General features: G+C 35.5%; 1 protein-coding gene across 7 annotated transcripts in view; it reads right to left on the bottom strand.

Moving 5' to 3' along the window:
• SBF2 (SET binding factor 2) overlaps positions 1 to 26802 on the bottom strand; it is a 401342-nt gene that overhangs the window by 97179 nt on the left and 277361 nt on the right. For all 7 annotated transcript variants that reach the window (XM_033119785.1, XM_033119784.1, XM_033119786.1 and 4 more), the window contains exon 17: positions 7306 to 7374. In XM_033119785.1, coding sequence (XP_032975676.1) covers positions 7306 to 7374 — 69 coding nt within the window. The remainder of the gene's footprint in view (positions 1 to 7305; positions 7375 to 26802) is intronic.

Below are 26802 nucleotides of genomic sequence, written 5' to 3'. Positions count from 1 at the left end.
TTTTTTTTTTTTTTGGCCAAAAATGTAATCCTTTGAGACCTTTTGTAGGGAATACAATGTATCCAGATCATGAAGTCTTAAGAAAAACAGAATTCTTTTCCTATTTTATAGATTTTATAGAAACTCTCTTGTCATTTACCAATGGAAATAAAAAGTTAAGAACTGGTGAAATATCTATTTTTTGTATTACTATAAGATTTTTTCTTCTAGTAGCAATCATAATATCATGAACGTGTATTCATTTGGATCTATCAGTTAGAATTATCTATAAGTTATCATATCTATAGTAGGACAAGTCAGATCCATATTAATGATTAAGAGGCAAACCCAGTTAATCATTCAACGTAACTTCTAAATCATCAGAGAAATACAAAAGTGCACATTGTGTGATTTTTGAGCACTTGGTATGTTTTCTATTAGAAAGATATGAAAATTATAAATTTATAAGTAATGATATGTGACAATTATTTATTAAGTATACCATACAATTAATCAGCATCTCCTGACTTTGTCCCCACCCTGCTGGATATATGGGTGAAAAGGGTTGGAGAAATGAGGGTGTAGGAATGATGCCAAGTCAATACCTCTAAGCAAAAAGACAGAAAAAGCTCCCAGAAGTATGCTGCAAAAATTGGACTCACATGGAGAATCTGTTATAGCTAAAGAATGCAAGCTTTGGAATCAGACAGAACTGAGTCCGATCCGTGGCTCTGCCACTAACTAGCTAAGTGGTACAGATTCTCTCTAAGCCATATTTCCTCCACCTTAAGATGGGAATAATATTCATTGAGTTGGACTAGGTACTGTAAGTCAAATATAGCATCTTGTACACATAGTAAGAATTCAATAAATATTAGCTATTATTCTCATCACCTTCCTCGGGACTTCTGTTCTTTACCATGTTCTACAGGATACATGAGCTTACACAAGAAATATCAAGCTTTGACATGAAAGATCCAAGTAACAGATTTTAGGTTACTCATTTTGGAGGGCAGGGGTTGAGGCAGAATTACTGCTAGTCTGGTGGCAGGAAGGTTATTATTCTGGAGATGCTCAGGAAATTCTGTGGTTCTACTTGCTTTCATGTATACTTTCTGCTTCTCTGATTAGGAAAGCAAGGTTTACACAAATGACTTTTTTCAGGGAGTGATCAAGATGTTTCCTATCACACTACCCTGAATATATTTGCCTTGGGCTTTTATATTTTGAAATGGAAATACTACCTAGGTCTAAAATTTTATTTACATTCAGATAAACCAGTGGATGTTTACTTAGAATGTATATACAGAAGTTAAAATTTAGCAATACAAAAATAAAAGAACTATAAGATCATGTAGACAGAAATGTAAAATATACATTTTTTCTAACTGAAAAATCATGCTTTACATTTCTAATTTTTCCTAATGTATATATTAGAATATAATTAGTCTAATTATACATTACATTTTGAATTAGATACAATTTGAAATAATACAGAAGGTGACCGATGAACTCTGGGTATGGAAAATTCTTAATTAATAATTAACAGTCCTAAAGAAATCTTTTACCAGCATGTACAAATGTCAAATATATTATGTTCAGTAAAGGAAGCCAGACATAAAGAAACATATATTGTATGATTTCATTTATATGAAATGTACAGAAAAGGCAAATTTATAGAGACAGAAAGTAAATTAGTGGTTGCCTGAGAATGGGGAGTAATCCTAACAATTTAAATCTGGCTGTTAAGGCACGACCTTCAAGAAAGGCTTCATAAGTTAAAGAAGCATGAATTACATACAACTTATTAAAAGGAGAGAAAAGTGAGAAGAATCTGCAGGGGAAAAAAACCCTAAACTGATGTCATAACAAATTCCCAAGGATCTAAGATAGATAATGTTATAAGTGGAATATCTTCTATATTAAGTAAAGCTCTAAAAGACAAGTATTACATCTCATCTGGGCCAATGAAATATCCTGCTCTTATGAGAATGCTAAATATATATACATACTATCTTTTCATTAACAAGAATATATATGCAGTCATCAAACACAATTAGGTATACGTGCTATCTACCTAAGGTATATGGAAGGATCTCCAAGATGTACTACTTAGTGAAAAAAGCAATGTAAGGAAACAGTGTGAATGGTTTGATTACTTTAGTTTTTTTAAAAAAGATAATTTTATCTGTATATTCTGGCAATAATGCATGACTTTACACCCTCATACCCTCAGGAAGAAATCAACTGTTAGAGGAAATGGGAAAATATCAGAGGTGGGAACGGGAGCTTTTCTTTTGCATTTTGTATCTGCGCTACCTCAATTTTCTAACCATGTATAAGTATTACTTTTATTTTAGAAAATGTCTATCTGATTGATGGAATTATTTATTGTATTAGACTAATATAAGCTCCTGGTGGCCATGTCAGTGTTTTATTCATATTGCTGCCCATGATATTGCCAGACATAGTAACTTAGTGTATTGAGATGCTCAATAAACTTGTTCTGTTGAAAAAAAAGGATGAATAAATGTTATTGAAAATATTTTTAAAGTAAGTTTAAAAAAGACATGGAGCTGAGTCCATTCTCTGAAGCAATGCGAGCATGGCCCAGGAGTATACACTGGCTGAATAGATGAGAATGGCTCATTTGCAACCTATGGCCAGGAGAATACAATTTACATCTACAGATTTTCCTGAATGAAGAAACAGTCTATGCACCAGAAATAATCTGCCGTAAGACAGAAATTTAGAAAGTATTTAAGAATCAGTGTGATCCACCCTCATCCTCCTAAACCCTTCAGTGTCAATTAATGTGGTGCTTTTTTCCTCCAATTCTATCTTTCTTTGCTCTGCTTGTTTAAGGTGACAGGAGCTGGACCTGTAAACATTTCTCATTTGCCAGCTGGCACACTATTAAGCTTTGTCATTAAGGAGTACTGAAAGGACACTGCAGTATGAGTGGTCTGTTTTCCTGGTTCTGGTGTGTTTTTTCCTTCTGGTTCCTGTGTCATGCACCTGCTAGGGGGATGCTCACCATTTAGTAAGTCTCAGTGGTACCCCAGATCGTGGCTTCCTGTCAAGTTTCCCTGGCACCCTAGTGAGTGGATTCTTAGCAAGTCTTGCCAGAACTCCAGTAGGCAGTTTCCTGCTGGCCAATCCTGGTCTGTGGCACTTCAGTGAATTTCTTTGTCATCCAGTGGCCAGAGCAATATCTTTCCAGCAAGGTCTGAAGCTCAGTCATGTTGGGGATGAGCCCTCTTCCAAGTCTGTTCTTCTCTTGGGTACTCTGCCTGAGTCCTAAAGGTAGTAGCTGCTCCCTGTATCTGCTATTCCTGTGTTCTTTGGAATTCTCTTCACTTCTTAGTAGTTAACCCCTGCTACTACTGAGTAACTCCTTGTATTAAATCTTCCCTGCTCAGGTTACTGCTGTGGTTTCTGGCTCCTCAATGGACCTTAACCAATTCACATCCAAACCAAATCAAGTCAAACCAAGCCAACAACAAAAAATTAAATCCATAAACCCACCATTAAAACATAACTTTGTATTAAGTTTGATAATACAGAGAAACAGCATAGGCATTTAGTCTAACTTGTTAACTAATTGTATAAAACGTCCCATAGAACTAAAAAAACACAGTGTAATGGTTTTGTACTGTGTAAACTGAGCTGAGCTGGAACTACGAGGTCTGACAATTAAGTGCACAAACTTGCTACTGTGTGCTTACATTGGCAGCACTGTACAAACAGCTCCTTAAGGTTTCATAACCTTTGCATATCAGTGTCTCATAGCTGTGTTCGTGTCGACGTGTGGCGATGTCTTGCTGAGTGGCGTTCATTACTGTTGTTGTGTGTTTTTGTGTGCCATCACAAGAATGTCTGAGCTTGAATTAGAGCAACGAACAAACATTAAATTTCTTGTTTAACTTGGCAAGAGTGGAAGTGAAATCAGGGCATGTTAGTCCAAGTTTATGGGAGAATACCATGAAGAAAACAGCAGTGTACAAATGGATTAAACGTTTTTCTGAGGGGATAGAACATGTCACTGATGAAGAGAGGTCAGGGTGGCCAGTAACGGGCAGAACTGACGAAAATATTGCAAAAATTCGTCACATTGTGCGTCAAAATCATCGGCTGACTGTGAGAAGCATAGAAGACCAAGTAAACATTGATAGAAAAACAGTTAGGAAAATCTTGACTGAAAATCTTGGCATGAGAAAGGTGTATGCAAAAAATGGTCCCGAAGGAGCTCATTAATGAACAAAAGCAAAGGAGAGTCGAAGTTTGCCAAGACCTTTTGGAGAGGCAAGATGATGTTTTGGGCCGTGTTATCATTGGTGATGAAACATGGATGTACCAATACGACCCTGAAACAAAGCATCAAAGTGCACAATGGAAGTCAGCCAATTCTCCATGACCAAAAAAGTTCCGTCAGTCCAAATCAAGAGTCAAAACGATGTAGCTAACCTTTTCTGGTATCAGAGGGATTATTCATTATGAATTTGTACCAATTGGACAAATAGTTAACCAAGTTTACTATTTGGAAGTGCTGAAAAGGCTGCATGAAAAAGTTAAAGACAAAAACGACCTGAACTTTGCGCCAACAATTCATGTCTCTTGCATCACAATAATGCAATAATTACACAGCACTGTCTGTGAGGGAGTTTTTAGCCAATAAACAATAACTGGATTGGAAGACCCTTCCTACTCACCTGATCTGGCCCCCAATGACTTCTTTCTTTACCTGAAGATAAAGGAAATATTGAAACGAAGACCTTTTGATAACATTCAGGACATCAAGGATAATACAATGACAGCTCTGATGGCCATTCCAGAAAAGGTTTCAAAATTGCTTTGAAGGGTGGACTAGGTGCTGGCGCATAGCTTCCCAAGGGTAGTACTTCGAAGGTGACCGTAGTGATATTCAGCAATGAGGTATGCAGCACTTTTTCTAGGATGAGTTCGTGAACTTAATTGTCAGACCTTGCATATTTCCCAGAATTCTCTTCCCTGCATGGTTCTGGGTTAGAGTTGGCCACAAGAGAAATTTGTCCAAGATTTGGAAGGGAAAAATGAAGCAGTAGCCCTTATACTCTGAAGGTCAGTACAGGATGCCAGGTGCTGCTGTAGGTCATATACTCGTACTCTGTCATTGTTCTGCTGGTTCTTCTTGTTGATGTGGAAAAGGAACTGAGTCCACAAATCCTCCAGTTCCTGCTGGATCTCTTCCTTTAGCTTGTCCTAGTGCAGAGCCAGGAACATGTGTAGCTCCATGGCCAACAATGCTGCTTCTCTTGCAGGTCATCTGCATTGTCGAGGTTGGAGGACTACCTGCTGCCCTGATGACCTGCAGCGAGTTTAGGCCAACAGGTAGACTCTAATTCAAAGCCTTCAATAAACTTCTTTCCCAGCTTCCGTAACAGTGTAAGGGCTGGTCCCTCCCTATAAATTCCTTACTTTGTATCATTTATGGTATTTCTGCTATCATGATCAAACACTCACTAGCACATACTGTAAAATGGTTAAATGATTCAGCTTAAGAAAAAAACAAACCATTATGCAACAGGTCACTTGAACAATTCAGTTTCTACTGTCAATTCTTATTTTACCTATGTTTTTTCTTATTTTTACTTCTACATAATAATATCTAAGTTTAAAAATACCTTAGATGTTGAAAGTGGGAAAATTTTTAAATGCTTTATTTTATTTTATTTTATTTGTAAACAAATGCCCTGTGAGTGCTCTTAGATGTTATGAAGCTAGTTAGATATAGGATGGAGTTTTCTGGCTGCTCTGAGATATGGAGACAAATTTCCTAAGTGGCTTAGGACCCAGGAGAACCTACCCTATTTTTGTAACAGTGTTCTCTATGCTAGCAGGGGAATGAGATAAAGAACTAAGTTCAGAGAACGCTAGTATGTATGTACGCATTAAGGAAAACTGGGGTGCCTGGAGCTGAGCGTAAGCTGAGAGGGTAGACCAAAAGACGATGTGCAAACTTCGACAATGTCATTAGTTCTAAACCCAAAACTCATTTGTTTGACATTATTGAGACTTATACATGTTTCTTGAGCATGCTCAGTATGACTTCCCAGTTCTCAGAAGTGTGAACCTCATAAAATCCGTATCTGTTTTAGAAGAGGATGAGAAGACAAGTAGGAAAAAAGAAGGATATGCAGTGACTTCGCAGCAGAGAAAGCGTTCTTGATTAGGGAGAACTTTGGATTAAGACCTTTAACTCTGAGATTGTAGACAGACTATTTGAAATAAAGTTTTTAAAAAACTGGCCTTATCAATAAATATTTATTGAGTGCCTACTAGCTACTAAAAAAGTAGCTAGGCTACACAAAAGTAGTTAGAAATGGTGGATAACACACAAAAAAGACAGGCAGAACAGAAAGAATAAGACATCTGAGGGCTAGCATCTGAGGGCATGATCATTTCATGGCTAGGACTCTACATGAGGCATTGTATCTGGTGCCTAGTTCTCTACTAAAACAGATCTGGGAATGTTGAATAAGCTCTCCTGACTTACAGCCCATGAAAACAGGGAGCAGCTTAAGTCAGAAGTCCTTCCACACTACCTTCTTGAAGTCCCAGGCCTCCTGAAGCTAACTGTGTATGGCTGAACAGTGAGTCGGCTGGCTGCCACAGGTTTATTATTTCCTACTGCACATTTCAGAAGGATGTGTTAAATGCGCTGTTCAGAGTGTGGCTATTTAACTTCTTACAAATCCTTCATAGGAAAAGAGAGAATAAGACGAATTTGCTGAATTTGTTTGCCATAAAACTAATCTCTTTATGAAAAGGCATGGATAGAAAAATGTAATATATGACAGAATTAAGAGTCACTAAACATTCCAGAAAATTCTCAGAAGGTTCAAAGAAATTGCCATTGAAGTTAAACTCTAATTTCTGCCTCCATTTAGTTATTTAGTTTGTTCATTTGTTCATTCATTCATTCAACAAATATTTGCTGGTTGACATTAGGATACAGCACCGAATAAGACAGATAATATCCCAACCTCATGGAATTTACTTTCTGTAGTGGGGGAAAATAGTCAAAAGTAAACAAATCAATATATAACATAATTTCAGTTGTTATAAAGTGCTATAAAGAAAAATAAAGCAGGAATAAAATGGGTGTGATTCTATCTTAAGAGATGATTTAGTATTATAGATTAAATTTTCTATACATAGTATGCAATAAATTTATAATAAATATAACTACAGATATGTCTTAGATATCCTAAGGGGACAGGATTCTTGTACTGAATACATTTATACAAACTATAATGAGCTTACATATAGATCAATGCAACTTACCCTATAGAAAGCACTGGTCAAAGGGAGTAATGCTGCAGCAATGTTATATTCCTCTAAACTTGAACAATCCTTAAATGAAACAAATTAGTATTAGGACATTTATCAGAAATCACAAATAAATGGAAATAAAAATCTGAAATACATTGTTTCCTGTCCTATGGGGTTCTTACTTATTCCAAATTGTCACAAGGCTTAGCAATGAGGTAAGTTTGAAAAAAGAAATTCTGTCCCTGAAGCACATTCTTTTAGAAATGAGATAAAAATACATTTGAGAAAGATATTTTCATACACCCGTGGTGAGCAGCTACCTTTACTTACCTGCTTTACAAAGATTGTTGCAAAGTGTGTAATTTATACAAAAAAAATTTGGAGGGGCTTTTAGTATATTTAACTACAGTATTTCATTGAGTCTAAGATACACATTTTTTCACATTTTAACTTCTTTGAGACATCTTATAATTGATTGGAAATATTTTTTCTCTCTTAAGTGTTATATACAAAGGGTATTTTGTTATTAATCAGGCAAGAAATCTCACTGATGCTAAAACCTATTGGGTGGGATAGTCAGAAAATCTCAGTGGGAATGTAAAATGGTTCAGCTGCTAGTAAAAAACAGTATGGCAGTTTCTCAAAACTGAAAAACAGAGGCACCATTAAGATCCAGCAATTCTACTTCTGGGTATGTACCCAAAGTAGCAGTGACTTGAACAGATATTTGTTCATTCATGTTCATAGTGGCATTATTCAGAAAAGCCAAAAAGTGAAAGCAACCCAATACCTAGATGAATGAATAAACAAAATGTGTGTGTGCGTGTGCACACACACACACACACACACACATGCATGTGCACACAAAATGGAATATTATTCAGCCTTAAAAAGGAAGGAAATTCTGACACATGCTACAATATAGATGAAACTTGAGGACATGTGCTAAGTGAAACAAGCCAGCAGATACTGTATAATCCAAGCTAAAAAGCTCTTGCACAGCAAAGAAAACCATCAATAAAATAAAAAGGCAGCCTACTGAATGGGAGAAAATATTTGTAAACTACTTATCCAGGAAGGAACTAATATCCGAAATTTTCAAGGAACTCATACAACTCAATAGGAAAAAAACAAATAACCCAATTAAAAACTGGGCAAAGGAACTAAACAGACATGTTTCCAAAGAAGACATACAAATGGCCAACAGGTACACGAAAAAGTGCTCAACACCATTAATCATCAGCGAAATGCAAATCAAAACCAAAATGATATCACCTAATAGCTGTCAGAATGACTATGATCAAAAAGACAAAAAATGACAAGTGCTGGTGAGGATGTAGGGAAAAGGAAATGGGTGTACATTACCCTGGTGGGAATGGAAACTGGTACAGCCACTATGGAAAACAGTATGAGGTTCCTCATGAAATTAAAAACAGAACTACCATATAAACCAGTAATCCCATTTCTGGGTATGTATCCAAAGGAAATGAAATAATTATCTTGAGTGATTATCTGTACTCCCATGTTCATTGCAGCATTATCACAATGCCAAGGTATGGAAACAACTTAAATAGCCACCAATGAATGAATGGTAAAGAAAATGTGGTATATATATACACTGGAATATTATTCAGCCTTAAAAAGGAAGGAAATCCTGCTATTTGCAACAAAATGAATGAATCTCGAGGGCAATATGGTAAGTGAAATAAGCCAGATAGAGAAAGACATATATGTCATGGTATCATCTATAAGTGGAATTAAAAAAAACAAAGTCAAACTCAGAAACACAGAGTAGAATGGTGGTTGCAGGGGCTGGGACTTGGGGAAATAGGGAGAGGTTCAATTATAAGATGAATAAGGTCTGAGGATCTAATGTATAACATTGTGACTATAGTTGATAAAACTGTATTGTGTAACTGAAATTTGCTAAGAGAATAGAACTTAAGTATTCTCACCAAAAAAAGGTAAATAAGTGAGTATGTGAGGTGATGGATACGTTAAAGGTTTTCAGAATCCTTTCACAATGTATATACTATAGCAAATCATCACATTGTACACTTTAAATATATTACAATTTTATTTGTCAATTATACTTCCCTCAATAAAGCTGGAAAAAAGTGTACAGTTACGCCATGGAGGAAAACACCACACCTTTTTCCTATTTGGCTCCTGTTCTCTACCATCTCCATGGATTTTATAAAATAATCCCGGAACACGGCAAAAGTGTGAATCATCTTTTTCTGTCTGCCTTAGTCCTCACCCCCTTGCTCAGGACACTGCTATGCACAAGAATGTCATCCCCTGTGTCCTAGCACATCTGAGTTTCTTTAACAGAAATGCCTTGCATGTTTTTGAAGACTGTCATGAGGCCCAAGGCAATAAAGTTCAACAGACTTGAGCTGTAATCTTCTCCTAAGGAAATGGTTGGGATGCCAAGATGCCTTTGGACTTTGATTTCACAGCAGGGCTTCATTTGTAACAATTCTGTCCAAACTTTAAATGACAACAGCTGTGATATGAAGTCCAACACACTCATTTATAAAAATTTCCCACAAATTAAAAAAAATTAAACAATGGGGAATTTCAATCCATGACCAATTAGCAGGGAACAGGCAATCATAAAACATTTAGGAGCTATTTATTATCTTACAAAATGTTTACACATTGTAGTGCATGTCTCAAACCTGAGCGCCAGTCAAATGCTGATTGCAAAATATAAATATAAAATTCTTTGCAAATCACGTTAGAGACATTCTAAGTTAATTAGGTTGAAAAATGGGAAAATTTTAGAACAATAATTCTACAACTATTGACATAGCAACAGCATTCCGGAATAGTGCAGTTATCTATTGGGGAATCAGTCCATAAATACACATCCTAGAGTCCCCGTGCTTTGGCCACATAATAGCAATGTAGTTACAGGCATACCAGGCAATTTATAAACTTGCAAGGACTTGAATACTTATACATGTTTTATTCTGAAATTTGCTATGTAGTTTTCCTTTAATTTTCCTGCTACAATTGAAGAGTGAGCCCTGCAATCTTAATTTCCCATTACCCTCAATTACTTTGTACTTTCAATCTGCATACCTTTGAACTGTCATGACCAGCATTCTTATTTCATAAAACTTTGGAATCTCTCAAAAATGATATATTTAAACATTAAAGAAAAAAAAATGATTGAAAGGCACAACTGTCTTTTGCACAAATGTCTTATACAACTGACTTTTCTTTAGAGTTTAAATTAGACATAGCTTGGAAAAAAATTTTGTTTGAATTGTCCAAACATTGAGAACATTTGCACCTTCTACATAGGGGCAAAAATTATAAAACGACCAAAGCCAAAAATACCTCTTTATAGCATATTACTCTCCTGCTCAAAAATGTCAGCTGTGTTCTGACCATTACAGGATAATGATCAAACTCTTCTTCTAGGCTTGTAAACCTTCCATGGTGTGGACCCATTTCCACACCCAACTGACCATATGACCCTCCTGCTACAAGCTTTACTTATCATCTTCTTTCCACATCATAGTTATTCCTACCATATCTAATACTCCTAGGAATACCATCTATGCCTTGCTTTGTTATTTACATCGTTCCCTCTTGGCACCTCCATATGCATGCCCCTATATTTCCCTACCCTTTCCAAGTGAAGTGCTAAGCAAGTGCACGCGCACACGTACACACAAACTCTTACTGTAGTTTCAGCCTCAGGTTATATTTTAATGCTAAATAAACTTACACAACCATAATGTATCACAATTTTGAATACTATGGTTATTTACTATGTACCATGATTCCCATTGGGATAGAAGGTGAATGCCAGGCATGACAAATAATAGCTAGGTTTGTTTTAAGTTTTTGAGAAAATGGGCCAAGTCTGTTTCAATTTTACATGCCTGGAAACTAGAACACTGCACCTGGCATATAGTAATAATAGCTAACATTTATTGAGTGCTTATTAAGTATCAGACAAGTTTTAAGTATGAATTTATACAAATTATTTCATTTAATTTTTACATCTCTAGGAAATAGATACTATATAATTATGCCCACTTTGTTGATGAAGTAACTGAGCTTCTCACAGTTTAAATATTTGCCTGGGATTACATGCCCACAAATGGCAGATCCAGAATTCAAAACTAGGTACTCTCACTACAATATCTGTGCTTTAAATCTCTATGTTCTCTTTGACTCTTAAATGCAATAAGGCGTGGAATGAAATCTAAAAATGGCATCTGTGGAAACACATAATTTAGGCAAAAGAAGAAGTCTTCCAGTAATTATAAATAATATCCTCAAGATAGTTTGAAACTATATTACATCTATGAAAATGCAGTTGAAAAATTTAAATGTGATTGCTAAAATTTAAATGCAAAGGAAGGGCTGGAAGAAAATCTTTTTTTGTCATGTATCCTTTTATGTCATCTCTATGTTCAGGAATTTTTTAAAATTAAAAAATATAGAAGATCAAGTCAATGCTTCTAAAATATGCCTAACAGGAGTGTGGGAAAAGAATTTAGGCCTGATTTGCAAAAGGTATCAAACAGGATAAATGAGAAAAGATGTTTGGTAGAATGAATAATATGTGGTATAATGATATAAAGGAATACTACATGAAAGTAAAAATATGAATTATAGTTATATCCAATATCACGGATGAATCTCCCAAACACAATTTTGAACCAAAGAATTAAGACAAAAAGAATACATCACCACCACTATCATCATCATCATCATCAAATTAGTCAGCACTGAAACATACCTTCTTGATTAACCTTAGCCTCTATCTCTATTTATCCCATCAAATACATAAAGGTAAACATGTGCCAATACAATGTAGGATTTCATAAAATCTACCATAGTGATGTGAAAGAATTGTTTAAATCAAATCATAGGATACAAAGGATAACCCAACAAAGTTAGATCAAGTAAAAAGATAATCAGTTTGGATGCTTTCATGATACGTGCTTCAAAAGAAAATGATTTGATGTCAAAAGACTGAGTCTCTAAGGAAAAATAATGAAGGCTTTAAATATTTTTGCAAAAATGATCATCTTTAGGATAGTGCTATAAAAGCCAAACAAGGGGCCGGCTGGTGGCTCAGGCGGTTAGAACTCCATGCTCCTAACTCTGAAGGCTGCCGGTTCGATTCCCACATGGGCCAATGGGCTCTCAACCACAAGGTTGCCAGTTCAATTCCTCGAGTCCTGCAAGGGATGGTGGGCTCTGCCCCCTGCAACTAAGATTGAACACGGCACCTTGAGCTGAGCTGCCGCTGAGCTCCAGGATGGCTCAGTTGGTTGGAGCGCGTCCTCTCAACCACAAGGTTGCTGGTTTGACTCCTGCAAAGGATGGTGGGCTGTGCCCCTGCAACTAGTAACAGCAACTGGACCTGGAGCTGAGCTGCGCCCTCCGCAACTAAGACGGGAAGGACAACAACTTGACTTGGAAGAAAGTTCTGGAAGTACACACTGTTTCCCCAATAAAGTCCTGTCCCCCTTCCCCAATAAAATCTTTTAAAAAAAAAAAAAGCCAAACAAAAAGTAAGCTATCATGCAATTTTGTTAGAAAAATTATTTTAAATACCCTTCTCTCCCCAAAAGTCAGATTCATACTTGGGTTCTAAAAAATATGAACACGTGTTAAATACTGTAACCTAAGTATTTGTTAAAATAAAATTTTATAATTTCTTCTTTTAAATGTAACGTACCAAACAAACACTTTCCCCACCATTTGGTATGAAATTTTAGCCCCTATTTTAAATGGATTTACTGGTGGTGATAGTGAAAATTAGTTCCACTCTTAAGGATCTAAAGGATGCAGGAGTGATGGCCTCTGTCATCTCTCTATATTTAATTCTCCAGTCTGGTGTCTGCAGAAAGCAGACAGATTCTGGAGCATGAAAGTATTCTACAGCAAATTCAACCAAGCAGTAGCTCCAACTGCAGTTATATAACAAAGTCGTTGTCTTTGCTAAAGCAGACTATCATGGCTTCTAGTGTATTATATGCAACTGCTGATTTGGTGACTATGTTACTTTTCTATTCCTATCAGAGAGGATGGTCTGAAAACAGTCTGCATTCGTATGAAATGGACAATGGTAAACATTTACTATTTTGCTTAAAAATATGTTAACCAAACCCCATCCAAATTCAGTCTGAAGAAATTTGGACCATCTGAATATCATACAGAACATTATACTGGTTTACTACATTGATGATATCATACTTATCAGTCTGGACGAGCAAGAAATGGCTACTGTGTTGCAAACCTTGGTAAGACATATGGACTACAGAGGATGGGATAAAAACCTTATGGAGGTTCTAGCATTTTAGGATATCTCATTCAAAATAAAGGACAATTTATTGCATCTTGTATCTCCTACTGTGAGGATAGAAGCACTACTTCTGTAGGCCTCTCGGGGTTATAGAGGTAGAATATTCCACATCCAGGACTACTGCTCTGGTTCATACCAAGTGACACAAAGAGCTCCCGGCTTTGAGTGGGACCTCTGGCAGGGAAGGGCTCTTTAGCGGATACAGGAATCAATAAGCCCTGCTTACCATCACACCCAGTGACCCACTTGGAGAATTTGCACCTTCCATTGCTGTAACTCTGAGCTCTGCAAGGTTAGAGATTCTGGACCACAAAGGAAGAATATTTCTACCAGAGGACAAAACAAGAATCTCATCAATCTATAAACTACAGCTATTACTAAGACACTTTAGGCTCCGAATGCCCAGGGACCAGAAGACAACAAAAGAGTTATTGTCCTGACAGAGATAACCAAACCTGAATGCCAGGTGGAGGTAGGGCTAATGCGACACGTGGGAGTAAGGAGGAATATGTTTGGCACTTGGGTAAGTCCCTGGGGACCTCTTGGTACTTCCTTGCCAAATTCTGATGGAAAATGAACAAATGCAGAAGCCCTGAGCTGAGAAAGACATGGTGACCAGAGAGTAAGATCCCTCCAGGATGAGGGCCTGGGTCATGTTGCCAGGAAGCCACTAAAAACAACAGAGATGCTAGTTAGGGATAACGGAATCAGGAATGGATAGTAGAGTAGGGAGATAAGTATCATTTGCAACCTACGATCAGCTATAGTAGCAGGGGATAAAGATTTTCCCAGTTACCCTTTTCAAAGCTTCTCCCAGCAACAAAGGAACACTAGAATTCTGGAGGAACTTTTCCTGAATACATACGAGTATTAAGAGGTGGAGCCAAGCAGCACAAGGGGTGAACATGGCAATGCCCTATCCAGATACCCCTTCAAGGAAGGACTTGTTGCCCCCATGACTAGGAGTGCTGTCAATAGCCCTTCTCGAGGCAGCCAATATTCAATATTCATCGAATACTGAATATTCAATCAAGGTGGGGGTATAAAGACCCAATCATTTTGGCTTAATGTGGGACAATTCCAGCTCTGGAACTGTGTGGGTTTCTTTGGGCCAACAATATTGCTTGACTTCTCCTTCTGGCTGGTTCTACTTCTTCCTCCCTTCCACAGGTGTTGACCCCAACAATACTAACAAACATCTTTTGCACTAAACTCTGACTCTGAATCTGTTTCCAACCTGAAACAACTTCCCAATAACATAGTAGTACACGTATCTTTGCTTTGGATTCTGTTTTCTGGGGAGCCCAGGCTAGGACAGATCTAGAGTTTGAAAAGATTGCTATGGCTACAGGATGATGAATGGGTTTAGAACAAGTATAGATATGGGATGAATGCTTAGAAGGGTACTGTAGCAGTCTAAATGGAATAATGATAGCTTTGAGTAGGGTATTAGATATGGAGGTAGAGAGAAGTAGGCTGAGTTAAAAGATTTGTATGAGGTAAAAATCAGTACAACTTGGTTGAGGCAGAAGAAGCTGTCAGGAATCTCTTAGATTTTTGTTTGTATAACTGGATCAATGATGAAGCCATTTGCTGAGGTTGGGAACGATGTAAGGGGATCAGGTTCGAGGCCTGAGGAATAGAGGAGATGGATATCATGAGTTCAGTTTGTAACTATTAAAGGTGAAGTGTATTTGAGACATGAAAACAAAATACCAGGTAGCCAATAGGATATATGGGTATAGAGTTCAGAGAAAAGGTCTGGGGGTAGAGAAATAAACTTGTGAGTTATCGATGTATAGGTGGTAATTTAAGTTGTGGGTGTAGATGAGATCATCCTTGAAGAGGGTATAGAATGAGAAGAAAAAAAAAAGCATATAAGTCTTGAAAAATTAAAGGCCAAGTGAAGAAGTATGAGCTTTCAAAGATGGAGAAGGAATAGTCAGAGAGGTAGGAGGATATGTAGGAAATGCTTCATCATAGAAGGCAAGGAAAGAGAGTGCTTCAAAAAGAAACTCTAATTGATAAACTGCTTCCTCCATCTTCAAAGCAAGGAAAAGCTCGTGGACTTAACCATGAAGAGATAACATTAATAATTTATATAGTTTACATAGTTTCAAAGTAGCTCCTATACTGTATATTTTGTTTGCTTTCTTTTGCTGCCCCTTCCCCAAAAGACTATATCTTAAGTTCCTGTGAGGAAAAAAAAGTGAATTATAAATCTGCCACATTTACAAGGGCTAATCACATTTAGAAGAGCTAACAAATAAATAAAACCTATAGAATAACCTTTTACTTTAGAAAACCTTCATGTATATAAGTCAAGTTATATAGAAAAATAGTTCTTTTTAAAAGCATTTTAAGTCCATAAGTTATTATTATGCTGCCTTTATAATATCAAAAGATAAAACAATCAAATCTTTATATAACCAATTATCACAATAACTAGAGACAATTTTCTTCATGATTTATACTGTAAAAATAACGATAACATAACAGCCCAGAAAAACTTAACTCACTCTTAGTTTCAAGAAGACTATTCTGCAATGTCATTGTAAATACTGTGTTTCCCCAAAAATAAGACCTAGCTGGACCATCAGCTCTAATGCGTCTTTTGGAGCAAAAATTAATATAAGACCTGGTCTTATGTAAGAGCTGGTGTTATGTTGTTGTTATGTTATGTTATGCTATATAAGACCGGGTCTTATATAATGTAATATAATATAAGACCCGGTCTTATATAAAACTAAGACCGGGTCTTATATTAATTTTTGCTCCAAAAGACACATTAGAGCTGATGGTTCAGCTAGGTCTTATTTTTGGGGAAACAGGGTAGTTAAAAATGGACATTGGCAGAAAAAATTTATATTCTAAGACTATAGTTGCCCAGTAGCATTATTTATGAAAACTGTTTTGAAAGTAAAAATCAAGTTCAAATCTTTTTGACAGTCAAAATACAATGAAGGAAAGATATGAAAATGAGACTCAACTATATATAGCCATCCTTAAAGTTAACTAGGCAAAGAATTATCAACCCTGTGGTTAAATATATATATTTTTTCTGAAGCACTGATAAGAAAGACACTCAGTCAAATGTGAAGTGTTACATAAGGTCAGGGTAGTAACATGAAAGCAGTCCTGGGAATCCTAAGAAAACAATGTACAGTTCTGAACTTATTTCTTAATAACAACATAAAACTAGATACTAGGCAGAAGATAACCCCCTCTAGATTGATTTTGGCCTTCTGAAACCCCCAACCCCATTTTCACTGGCAAAGGTTATTACCAATGACCTCTTACTTGCCAACCAAATGGATACTGTTTAGATATTTAATTTAACCTCCACACCATTTGTTAAGATCCTCCTCTCCATCCTCCTTTTTTTTTTTTTAACACTACTTCCCTTTAAAAAACTCAACAAACTTCCATCTCATAAAGATGTAGGAAACACAGATAAGTGAAAAGAAAAACATCTTGAGATAAATCCCACAACCTTTAAGCAATCAATGTAACATTTTGGTGTCTCTACTTCGTATTTTTCCTAATCACAAATTACATATTTATCCATATAATTTAACTTTATTTTTATATAGGCACTTCATTCTTAAATTAATTTTCTTCTTTGGCCTCCATAACCCCACTTTCTACTAGATCTCTTACATCTAATGACCCTTTTGTTTTAATATCTTTATAGGTTTTTATTATTCTGCCCACCCTTTAAATATCAGTATTTATCAATTTTTTTCATCTTCAGATCTCTTCTTTTATATTACTTTCCTCAGACTGGCTCAACCATTTCTATGGTATAATGTGGCACAGAAATCTTATTTCCAGCCTAGACCACCTTCCGCAGCTCCAGCTGACTAGATACCTGCAATCCAATGTCTTGCAAAGATCTCAAAGTCAATATATCTTAAACTGAATTATCTCCACTCCCTTCCCCCGCCTTTAAGCCCAATATCCTTTCATACCACCTTCGTAAAAAAAGACCAGACTTGATTTAGTCACTTAGCCAGAAACCTTTGTATCACATTACACACCCTTACATTCAATCAAATATCAAGTTGATACTTCCAATGTGACCTTCCTTCCATGTATCCATCCAACAAATATCTTTAGTTGAACTAGGTGTACTGTGCTGGAGGTTGTAAATTAAAGTTATATAATTACTTCCCTCTTGAATCTTAATCAAATCTTGTTAATTCTGACTTCATCACTTTGTCATTTGTTCCCTTTTTTTCATACTTACTACCTTTGTTTGGACTTTCACCATGGCTATAGCTTCGTTACTCCTGCCAATTACTGAGCCTTTGGGGGTAATTCTGCAGTCTAAATCAGAATGCTTCTCTGCTTTCCTCCCATCCTCCTAATTCCACATTCTGCAATGTCATTGTAAATAGTTAAAAATAGGCATTGGCAGAAAAAAAATTTAATTGTAAGACTATAATTGCTCAGCAGCATTATTTATGAAAATCTTTTTTGAAAGTCAAGATACAATGGATAAAATACAGGAAAGTATTTTCTGTTAAGTCAGTTACCCTTTGTCCATTTGTTTTCTGGGTGTAACTTTCTTAAATAACACAAAAATATACAACATAGAAAGAATTTATCTAGGTAGGACTGCTGCAGAAAAGGCAACAAAGGCTGTAGGGACTGCAAAGGTACTGGACATGAGAAAAAAGTGGCAAGGTTATTGGAAAAAAGAGAGGAATTCTTATAGCAGAAGAGGAATCGGGTTTTGTTTGTTTGTTTGTTTGTTTTCATGAAAAGATGGGCAGAATTGGGAAGAGGAAAAATTTATTCTAAGTTGGGTGACTCAGCTTTGCACAATTGGGGGCAGAGGGTACAGGAGGGAAAGGCAAGAGCTAAAGCAAACTTATCATATAGAGAGAAGCTATCAGTTTTGAGTATAGTTTATAAGACCCGTTATGGACAGTCTAGGAACCAACAAGAGCAAAACATATCATTAATTAGCACACATATACCTTAGTATATATCTGTATAAGACCTAATCTATCTTTCAAAATCTAGAAGAAATGAAAAAATTCCTAGAAACATACAAGCTACCAAGACTGAGTGAGGAAGAAGTAGAATATCTGAAGAAACCCATTACTAGTAAGGAAATTGAATCAGTAATCAAAAATCTCCCAACAAATAAAAATCTAGGCCCAGATAGCTTCACTGGTGAATTCTACCTAACATTTAAAGAAGAGTAAATACTAATCAATCTCAAACTCTTCAAAAATAGAAGAGGAAAGAATACTTCCAAACACATTTTATGAAGCCAACATTACCCTGATATCAAAACTGGACAAGAACACCACAAGAAAATTACAGGTCAATACCCCTGATGAACATGAATGCAAAAATCCTCAATAAAATACTAGCAAACCAAATTCAACAAAACATTAAGAGGACTATATACCAATATCAAGTTGGACTTATTCCAGGCATGCAAGGATGGTTCAACATCCACAAATCAATCAATGTGATACATCACATTAACAATGAATGAGATAAAAATCATAATAAAATTAAAAAAATAAAAAAATAAAGGAAAAAATCATATGATCATTTCAATAGATGCAGAAAAAGCATTTGACAAAATTCAACCTACATTCATGATAAAAAAACTCTCAACAAAGTGGGTATGAAGGGAATGTACCTCAATATAGAATAAGCCATATATGACAAGTCCACAGCTAAAATTTATCAATGGTGAAAATCTAAAGGCTTTTCCTTTAAAATCAGGAACAAGACAAGAATGCTACTCTTGCCACTTTTAGTATTGGAAGTCCTAGCCAAGGCAATTAAGGAAAAAAGAGAAAAGGACAAAAGAAATAAAAGTCACCCAACTTGGAGAGAAAGAGGTAAAACTGTCATTATTTGCAGATGATATGATCTTACATGTAGAAAACCCTAAACACTCCACCAAAAAACTGTTAGAACTAATCAACAAATTCAGTAAAGTTGCAGGATACAAAATTAATATAAAAAATCTGTTTCATTCTTATACACTATTGACAAACTATTGGAGAGAAACTAAGAAAACAACCCCAGTTACATAAAAAAAGAATAAAATATCTAGGAGTAAATACAACCAAGGAGGTGAAAGACCTGTACACTGAAAACAGTAACATAGTGATGAAAGAAATTGAAGAAGAAGAAAATAAACGGAATGATATTCCATGCTCACAGACGGGAAGGAAAATGTCCAATCATCCTAAACCATCTACAAATTCAATGCAATCTCTATCAAAATTTCATTGGTATTTTTCACAGAAACAGCAATCTTAAAATTTGTATGAAACCACAAAAGACACCAAATAGCTAAAGCAATCTTGAGAAAGAAGAACAAATGTGGAGGTATCATGTTTCCTGATTTCAAACTATATTACAAAGCCATAGTAATCAAAACAGTATGGTATCGGGTAAACAACAGACACATAGATCAACAGAACAGAATAGAGAGCCCAGAAATAAAGCAACACATATATGGTCAATTAATGTACAGCAAAGGAGCCCAGAATATACGTGTACAATGGGAAAAAGACAGTCTCTTCAATAAGTGGTGCTGGGAAAATTGGAAAGCTACACACTGAAGAATGAAACTAGACCACTATCTTACACCATACACAAAAATTAACCCAAAATGGATCAGAGACTTGATTGTAAGACCTGAAACCATAAAACTCCTAGAAGAAAACATAGGCTGTAAGCTCTTTGATATCAGTCTTGGTGATGTCTTTTCGGATTTGACACCGAAAGCAAAGGCAACAAAAGTAAAAGCAAACCAGTGAGACTACATCAAACTAAAAGGCTTCAGTACAGCAAAGGAAACCATCCATCAGGTGAAAAGGCAACCTACCAAATGGGAGAAAATATTTGCAAATCAAATATTCAATAAGGGGTTAATATCCAAAGTATATAAAGAACTTACAAAATCAATAGCAAAATACCAAACAATCTGATTAAAAAATGCGCAGAGGTTCCGAATAGACCTTTATCCAAAGAAAATGCACAGATGGCAAACATACATGAAATGATGCTCAACATCACTAATCATCAGGGAAATGCAAATCAAAGCAATGACATATCACCTCACACTTGTTAGAATGGCTATCATCAAGAAAAGAAATAACAAATGTTGGTGAGGGTGTGGAGAATAGGGAACCCTTGTGTACTGTTGGTGAGAATGTAAATTGGTGCAGCTACTATGGAAAACAGTATGGAAGATCTTCAAGAAATTAAAAATAGAACTATCTTATGATCCAGCAATTCCACTTCTGGATATTCATCCAAAGGAAATGAAAACACTAACCAGAAAAGACATCTGCACCCCCAATATTCGCAGCATTATTTACAATAGCCAAGACATGGAAGCAACCTTAATGCCCATCAATGGATGAATGGATAAAGAAAATGTGGTATACATACACACACACACACACACACACACACACACACGAATATTATTTAGCCCTAAACAAGAAATATTGCCATTTGTAACATGGATGGACCTTGAAAGTATTATGATAAGTGAAGTAAGTCAGACCTAGAGAAAAAAATTACTGTATGGTTTCACTTATATTTGGAATGTAAAAAAAGAAATCCAAAAGTTGAACTCATAGATACAGAGAACAGACTGGTGGTTGCCAGAGGTGGGGGTCGGGGGATGGGGTAGTGGGCGAAATGGGTAAAGGAGGTCAAAAGGTACAAACTTGCAATTATAAAATAAATAAGCCATGGGATTATAAAGTATAGCAGGGTGATTACAGTTAATAATACTGTATTGTATACATGAAAGTAGCTAAGAGAATAGGTCTTAAAACTTGTATCACAAGAAAAAAACTTGTAATTGTGTGGTGATGAATGTTAACTGTATTTATTATGATCATATTGCAGTAAACACAAACATAAAATCATTATGTTGTACACGTGAAACTAATATAAGTCAATTACATCTCAATAATAAAAATAACAAACAAAAAAAACCTAGTCTGTATTTCAGAGTATACACCTGAAGGACATTTATAATTAGGCTGCAGATTATTAGACTCTCCTCTACTCAAGTGATAAGTTTTTTATTTCTTTCATATGTGAAAGAAGACATTATCTAAGAGTTCTTTGTGATTTTATCTTTTCTCTCTAAGATTTTAGTGCTGTGTAGAAAAGTAGCACCTCAAAGTACTAGTTTTAAAAGACTAGCTGCAGAAGGAGGCCAATTTTCTGAAACAATAGTGATTGGCTGGTAAACAGTGAGTTTGGTTGTGGTGCCCAGCACTTTATTTCTGAATGTCCAGGTGTCAGGATAGTGGTACCCTAGTCAGGGAAGTATGAAGAGAGAGGCCTCGTCTTTCTAATGCTTTGGTGTTCTGTCAGGGCTCCGCATCTGCGTCTACCCTTGAGCTTCCCACTCATTGTTCCCAATGCCCCACTTCCTTCTTTTTCTTGTCCTGTTTGCCTCTCGTCTTCTTAGCCTATATAGTAGTTCACAAGATGTGGTCCCTGGACCAGCAGCATGAATATGACCTGAGAAATTGTTAAATATGCAAATGCTCAGGTTCTACTCCACCCTAGTGAATCAGAAATCTGGGTGTGGGGACCAACAATCTGTGTTTTAACTAGCTCTACACTTATTCTGATGCATTTTAAATTTCGAGAATCACTGGTCTATATTGTATCGCTATTGTTCTTTCTGATATGACCTTGAACCATTCTGGAAAAATAGGGCTATGTATCTGACTTGATTTCTAGACTCAGGTGAATATGTGAAATATTTTGTTATTCTAATTACTGTACATTTGCTTAAAGTAACTAGCACCACATTTTTTAAAACAAAATCTTAAGTGTTTCCAAAAAGTAAGTTTATCTTACTTAGTTTATATTTATAGGTCATCATTTTTTTCAACCAATACATATGGGCCTACAAAATGAAAACTTGTACATGGTCCCTACCATTGTAATTCAAAGGATTTACAAGCTAGTGGAACTAACAGACAGGCAGGCCTCGAAAGAGCTAATGCAAATCAGAATGTTTAATGTGCCACACAAGCAGAAAGAGGTGTTAATGGAACATAGAGGAGGGAGTGATTCACCATAGCAATCAGAAAAATCTTTATTGAGAGGCATCTGAACTGGATTGGAAGATGAAGAGGTTATTTCAAAAGATGGAGTCATTCATCTTTTTTCACATTTTTCTCTAATTTTTTGCTCTTATATGCCATTAGTTAATGGCTGTTATTTTGCATATGGTTTTACTTGCAGTGTTTTAACAATATATAAAGCTTAAACATGACACCCAATATATATTCTGCATTAAAAATGAGGTCCACTGATTTTAAGAAAAGCATTATGTTTTGTCTCAAGAGAAGTTACCAATATTGAGCTAGTTTATATTTATTTAAGTGAATTTTAAAATTTCCTTTACATAAACTTGAAGAAAGGTTATTACGCCAGAACACTGTTTTATTGTTTAAGGACCATGTGTGTATATTGGAAAAAGCACAGGACTGAACATCACCAAGGCCGTACTGTTATGCACAGTATGTCATTATCTAGTACTTTGATTTTGAGCAAATCACTTCACCTCCCTGGACCTTAAGTTTCTTCATCTAGAAAAAAATTTGGACTCAATGGTTTCAAAGGACCTTTATTTTTGTTTCTTATTAGCTAAACCCTTTTGAATTCCATTTATGATTTCAACTGGTTCAATTATTCAAATATTCATCAAAAAAGGAAATGGCTCTTTTTGTGGCTATCTTGACAAATATCCTCTGCAAATACTTTGGCTACAGAGTAGATTCCAGAAACTAGTTGTATGAAGCTGACAGAACACAGTGTTAGTCTCGAAAGGTGCTCATGACAGACCACATTAGGAAAGAGTGTCCTTAACATTACATTACTTCATCTCTAAAGAGAAGTGTCTCAAGAGGTCACAGCAGTGGTCGAAACGTTGGCTGAACAACATTTTGATGCGTTATTGATAGAAAAGTCATTTCTCAAACTGCAAAACCTGCTCTGAAACATAACCTAATTAAAACAACGACAACAAAACACATAGGGCCAGAACAGCATTCCACAATTCTGGAGAGCCTAAGAGATTTAAACCAAGTGGAAAACTTTTTGCTCCAGTGACACAGACTTTAGGGGGCGATGAGACTCTGAAAACATGGCTGAAATATTTCAGACCAAATATAATTCTTAGTGTACAGCAACTTCATGGAAATTGTTCAATATGTGAATTTTTGAACCTGTCAAAAGTTGAGTAATCTTAAAGAATGACAAGTTACATAAAAAGGTACATTATCTCTGACTCTAAAACAGGTTTTAGATCTTCTTCACCATTGTCTCTAGCCTGTCTCCTCCTGGCATACGGAGATCACGCTGTGAACTTCAGGAAGAGGGATTCCTTTTGGAATGTACCTCCTTACTGGCCAAGTGTCTGTACCTAATTGATTTTCCTCACCCTTTAAAAGAGTACCTCTAATTCCTTGCCCCACGTACCTGCCTGAAGTCCAGTCAAATATCACAGCAAGATTCAAGCTAAGTGGATTTCACTCAAGTGTCAAGTGTGAGTCAGACATGGAGTTATAGACCAGAAGGTTTAGTAGCTTGGGTTGAGTTTCATGCTAGTTCCATTATTAAAAAGGAACCTTTGCTAAATCTCCGGTAGGGCTTTGTTGTTCTTTTTTTTTTTAACCAGTCTTCTATTACCAAGGTCAAAGGAAAACGAACCTAGGTAAAGTGAAGGAGGACCAGTGTCTTGGGCTCATGTTTGAATGCGATTCTAGAGCAATTATATCTGACAGAAATTATAATGTGAGCCATATAGATAATTAAAAATTTTCTAGTAGCATGATTTAAAAAAGTAAAAAAAAAAAGAACAGGTAAAATTAAACATAATAATAAATTTTATCTAACCCAATACATCTAAAATATAATAATTTCAACTTGTAATCAATATAAAAATCATTAATGAGATATTTTGCATTCATTTTTCTCAGTCTTCAAAATCCAGTGTGTTGCACACTACATCCCATTTCAATTTGGACTAGCTACATCTCACGTACTTGGTACATAAAATGTACCATATGTACCACATCTAAATAATGCTGCATTAGACCGCCATACCCTTAATATCTGGGTCTTGTTGTCCCGAAGTTATGGAAACTATGATTTTCCCCCTATTTTATTCCCACCACCGCTCTTTCCTTGGCTTAATTGCTATTTTTGGAATATCATTTAGAAAATTTATGATAGGGGATATCAAGCCAGGGCACTAAACTTCTTATAGGGCAACTAAAAAATGTCAATCTCTTCAGGCTCAAGAACAACGTTTGGATACATGTAATAAAGCTTTTTTCATGAATTTAATCATAAATAAAAGAGAGAAGAGATCCGTCTGAACTTCAAAGGGTATCAAAGCCAGGCAGATTCAAAGACTGAGATATGGATCTTTTTTCTCTGACTTTGTTATTTAATTGAGTTGTCTCTGTTGCAAATTCTCTATAATCTGCCTTAAGTTGTACTTAATAAAAAAATGTTTCTCATCCTCCTTGTTTGTTCCTCTTTTCACTGTGAGGCTTGTTCATTTCTGTGCTGAATAAGTAGAAAAATATTGGGGATGATAAATACTAATTCTCCTGTAGCTATTAGAAACTTGTAAACTTCTTTTGACATTGGTGAACTTTCAAAACTGTAATGGACTTGAGAATCAGGAAAGTTTTACCTTTTTCGTTTTTCAAAACAAACTACCACAGCAAAATTCTTACGTAGGAAAAAAACAACACATCCCAACTTAAACTTTCACAATGCTACACCCATCAAGATTCGTACAGAATACACATTCTTTTCCAGTATACAAGGAATACAGGAATACTTATTAGTATAAACCATACACTAGATCATAAAACACGTCTAAATAAACTTAAAAGGATTCAAATCACAAGAAGTGTGTTCTCTGACCACAATGGAATTAAATTAGAAAGTATTAACAGAAAAATCTCTGAAAGATCCACAAAAACGTGGTAAGTACATAACCTAATTCTAAATAACCCAAACGTTCAAGCAGAAATTAATGGGAAATGAGAAAGTATTTTGAAATGAATGAAAATTAAGATATATCATATCAAAATTTGTTGGTTATTGCTAAGATAATACTTAGTGGAAAATATAGCACTAAATGATTGTATTAGAAAGAAGAGTGTCGAATCAATTACCTCAGCCTCTACCTTAAAGAAAAATGGAAAAAGAGTCAATTATACATGAAATAACAGGAAGGAAGGAAATATTACACAAATATTGGATCAGAATTCAATAATAGAGAATAAAAGCAATAGAGAAATCTATGAAACCAAAAACTGGTTTGTTGAAAAATTCAATAAAATAGATAAATCTCTAGCCAGACTAAGAAAGGAAAAAGACAACATATCATTGTTATGAGAAATGATATTACTAGATTCTACAGCTATTAAAAGGATAATAAGGAAATATTAGAAAATTTCATAAATTGTTCATATATTGAACAACTTAGATGAAACAAATTCTCGTAAGATACAAGCTGCCAAAGCTTTTTAAAAAATAGATAACTTGATACTACATCTATGAAATAACTGAACTTACAGTTATAAACCTTCCCACAAAGAAAAATCCAGGGCTGGATAGCTTAACTGGTGAGTTCTACCAAATACTTAAGGAAGAAATAATACCAATTCTAGACAAACTCTACCAGAAAATTGAAAAGGAGGATACACTTGCTAACTCATTTTATGAGATTAGCAATATCCTGCTTCCAAAACCAGACAAAGACATTAAAAAATAAAACAAAAAAACTATGGATTAATATCCTTATAAACATAGAAAAATTTTAAACACAATTTTGCAAATCAAATTCAGTAATATATTTAAAAAGTTAATACATCATGATCAAGTAGAATGCAGAGCAGGTTTTACATTAGAAAACCAACGTAACTAATCCTGTTAAAAAAATAAAGAGAAAAAAACATATGCGCACCTTAATGCATACAGAAAAAAAAGCATTTGACACAATCCAATATCCATTCTTGCACTGTGTTAATTTGGGGAGAATTAATATTGTATTATATTAAGTCTTCCTGTCCAGTAACTGGTCCAATTTTCTATTTTTGTTTTATGCCTTTCAATAA

The sequence above is a fragment of the Rhinolophus ferrumequinum genome, chromosome 11 (assembly GCF_004115265.2).
Source record: "Rhinolophus ferrumequinum isolate MPI-CBG mRhiFer1 chromosome 11, mRhiFer1_v1.p, whole genome shotgun sequence".
Classification (NCBI taxonomy): Eukaryota; Metazoa; Chordata; class Mammalia; order Chiroptera; family Rhinolophidae; genus Rhinolophus; species Rhinolophus ferrumequinum.
Note: the sequence above shows the minus strand (reverse complement) of the source record. Positions and strands in the feature narration are given on the sequence as shown.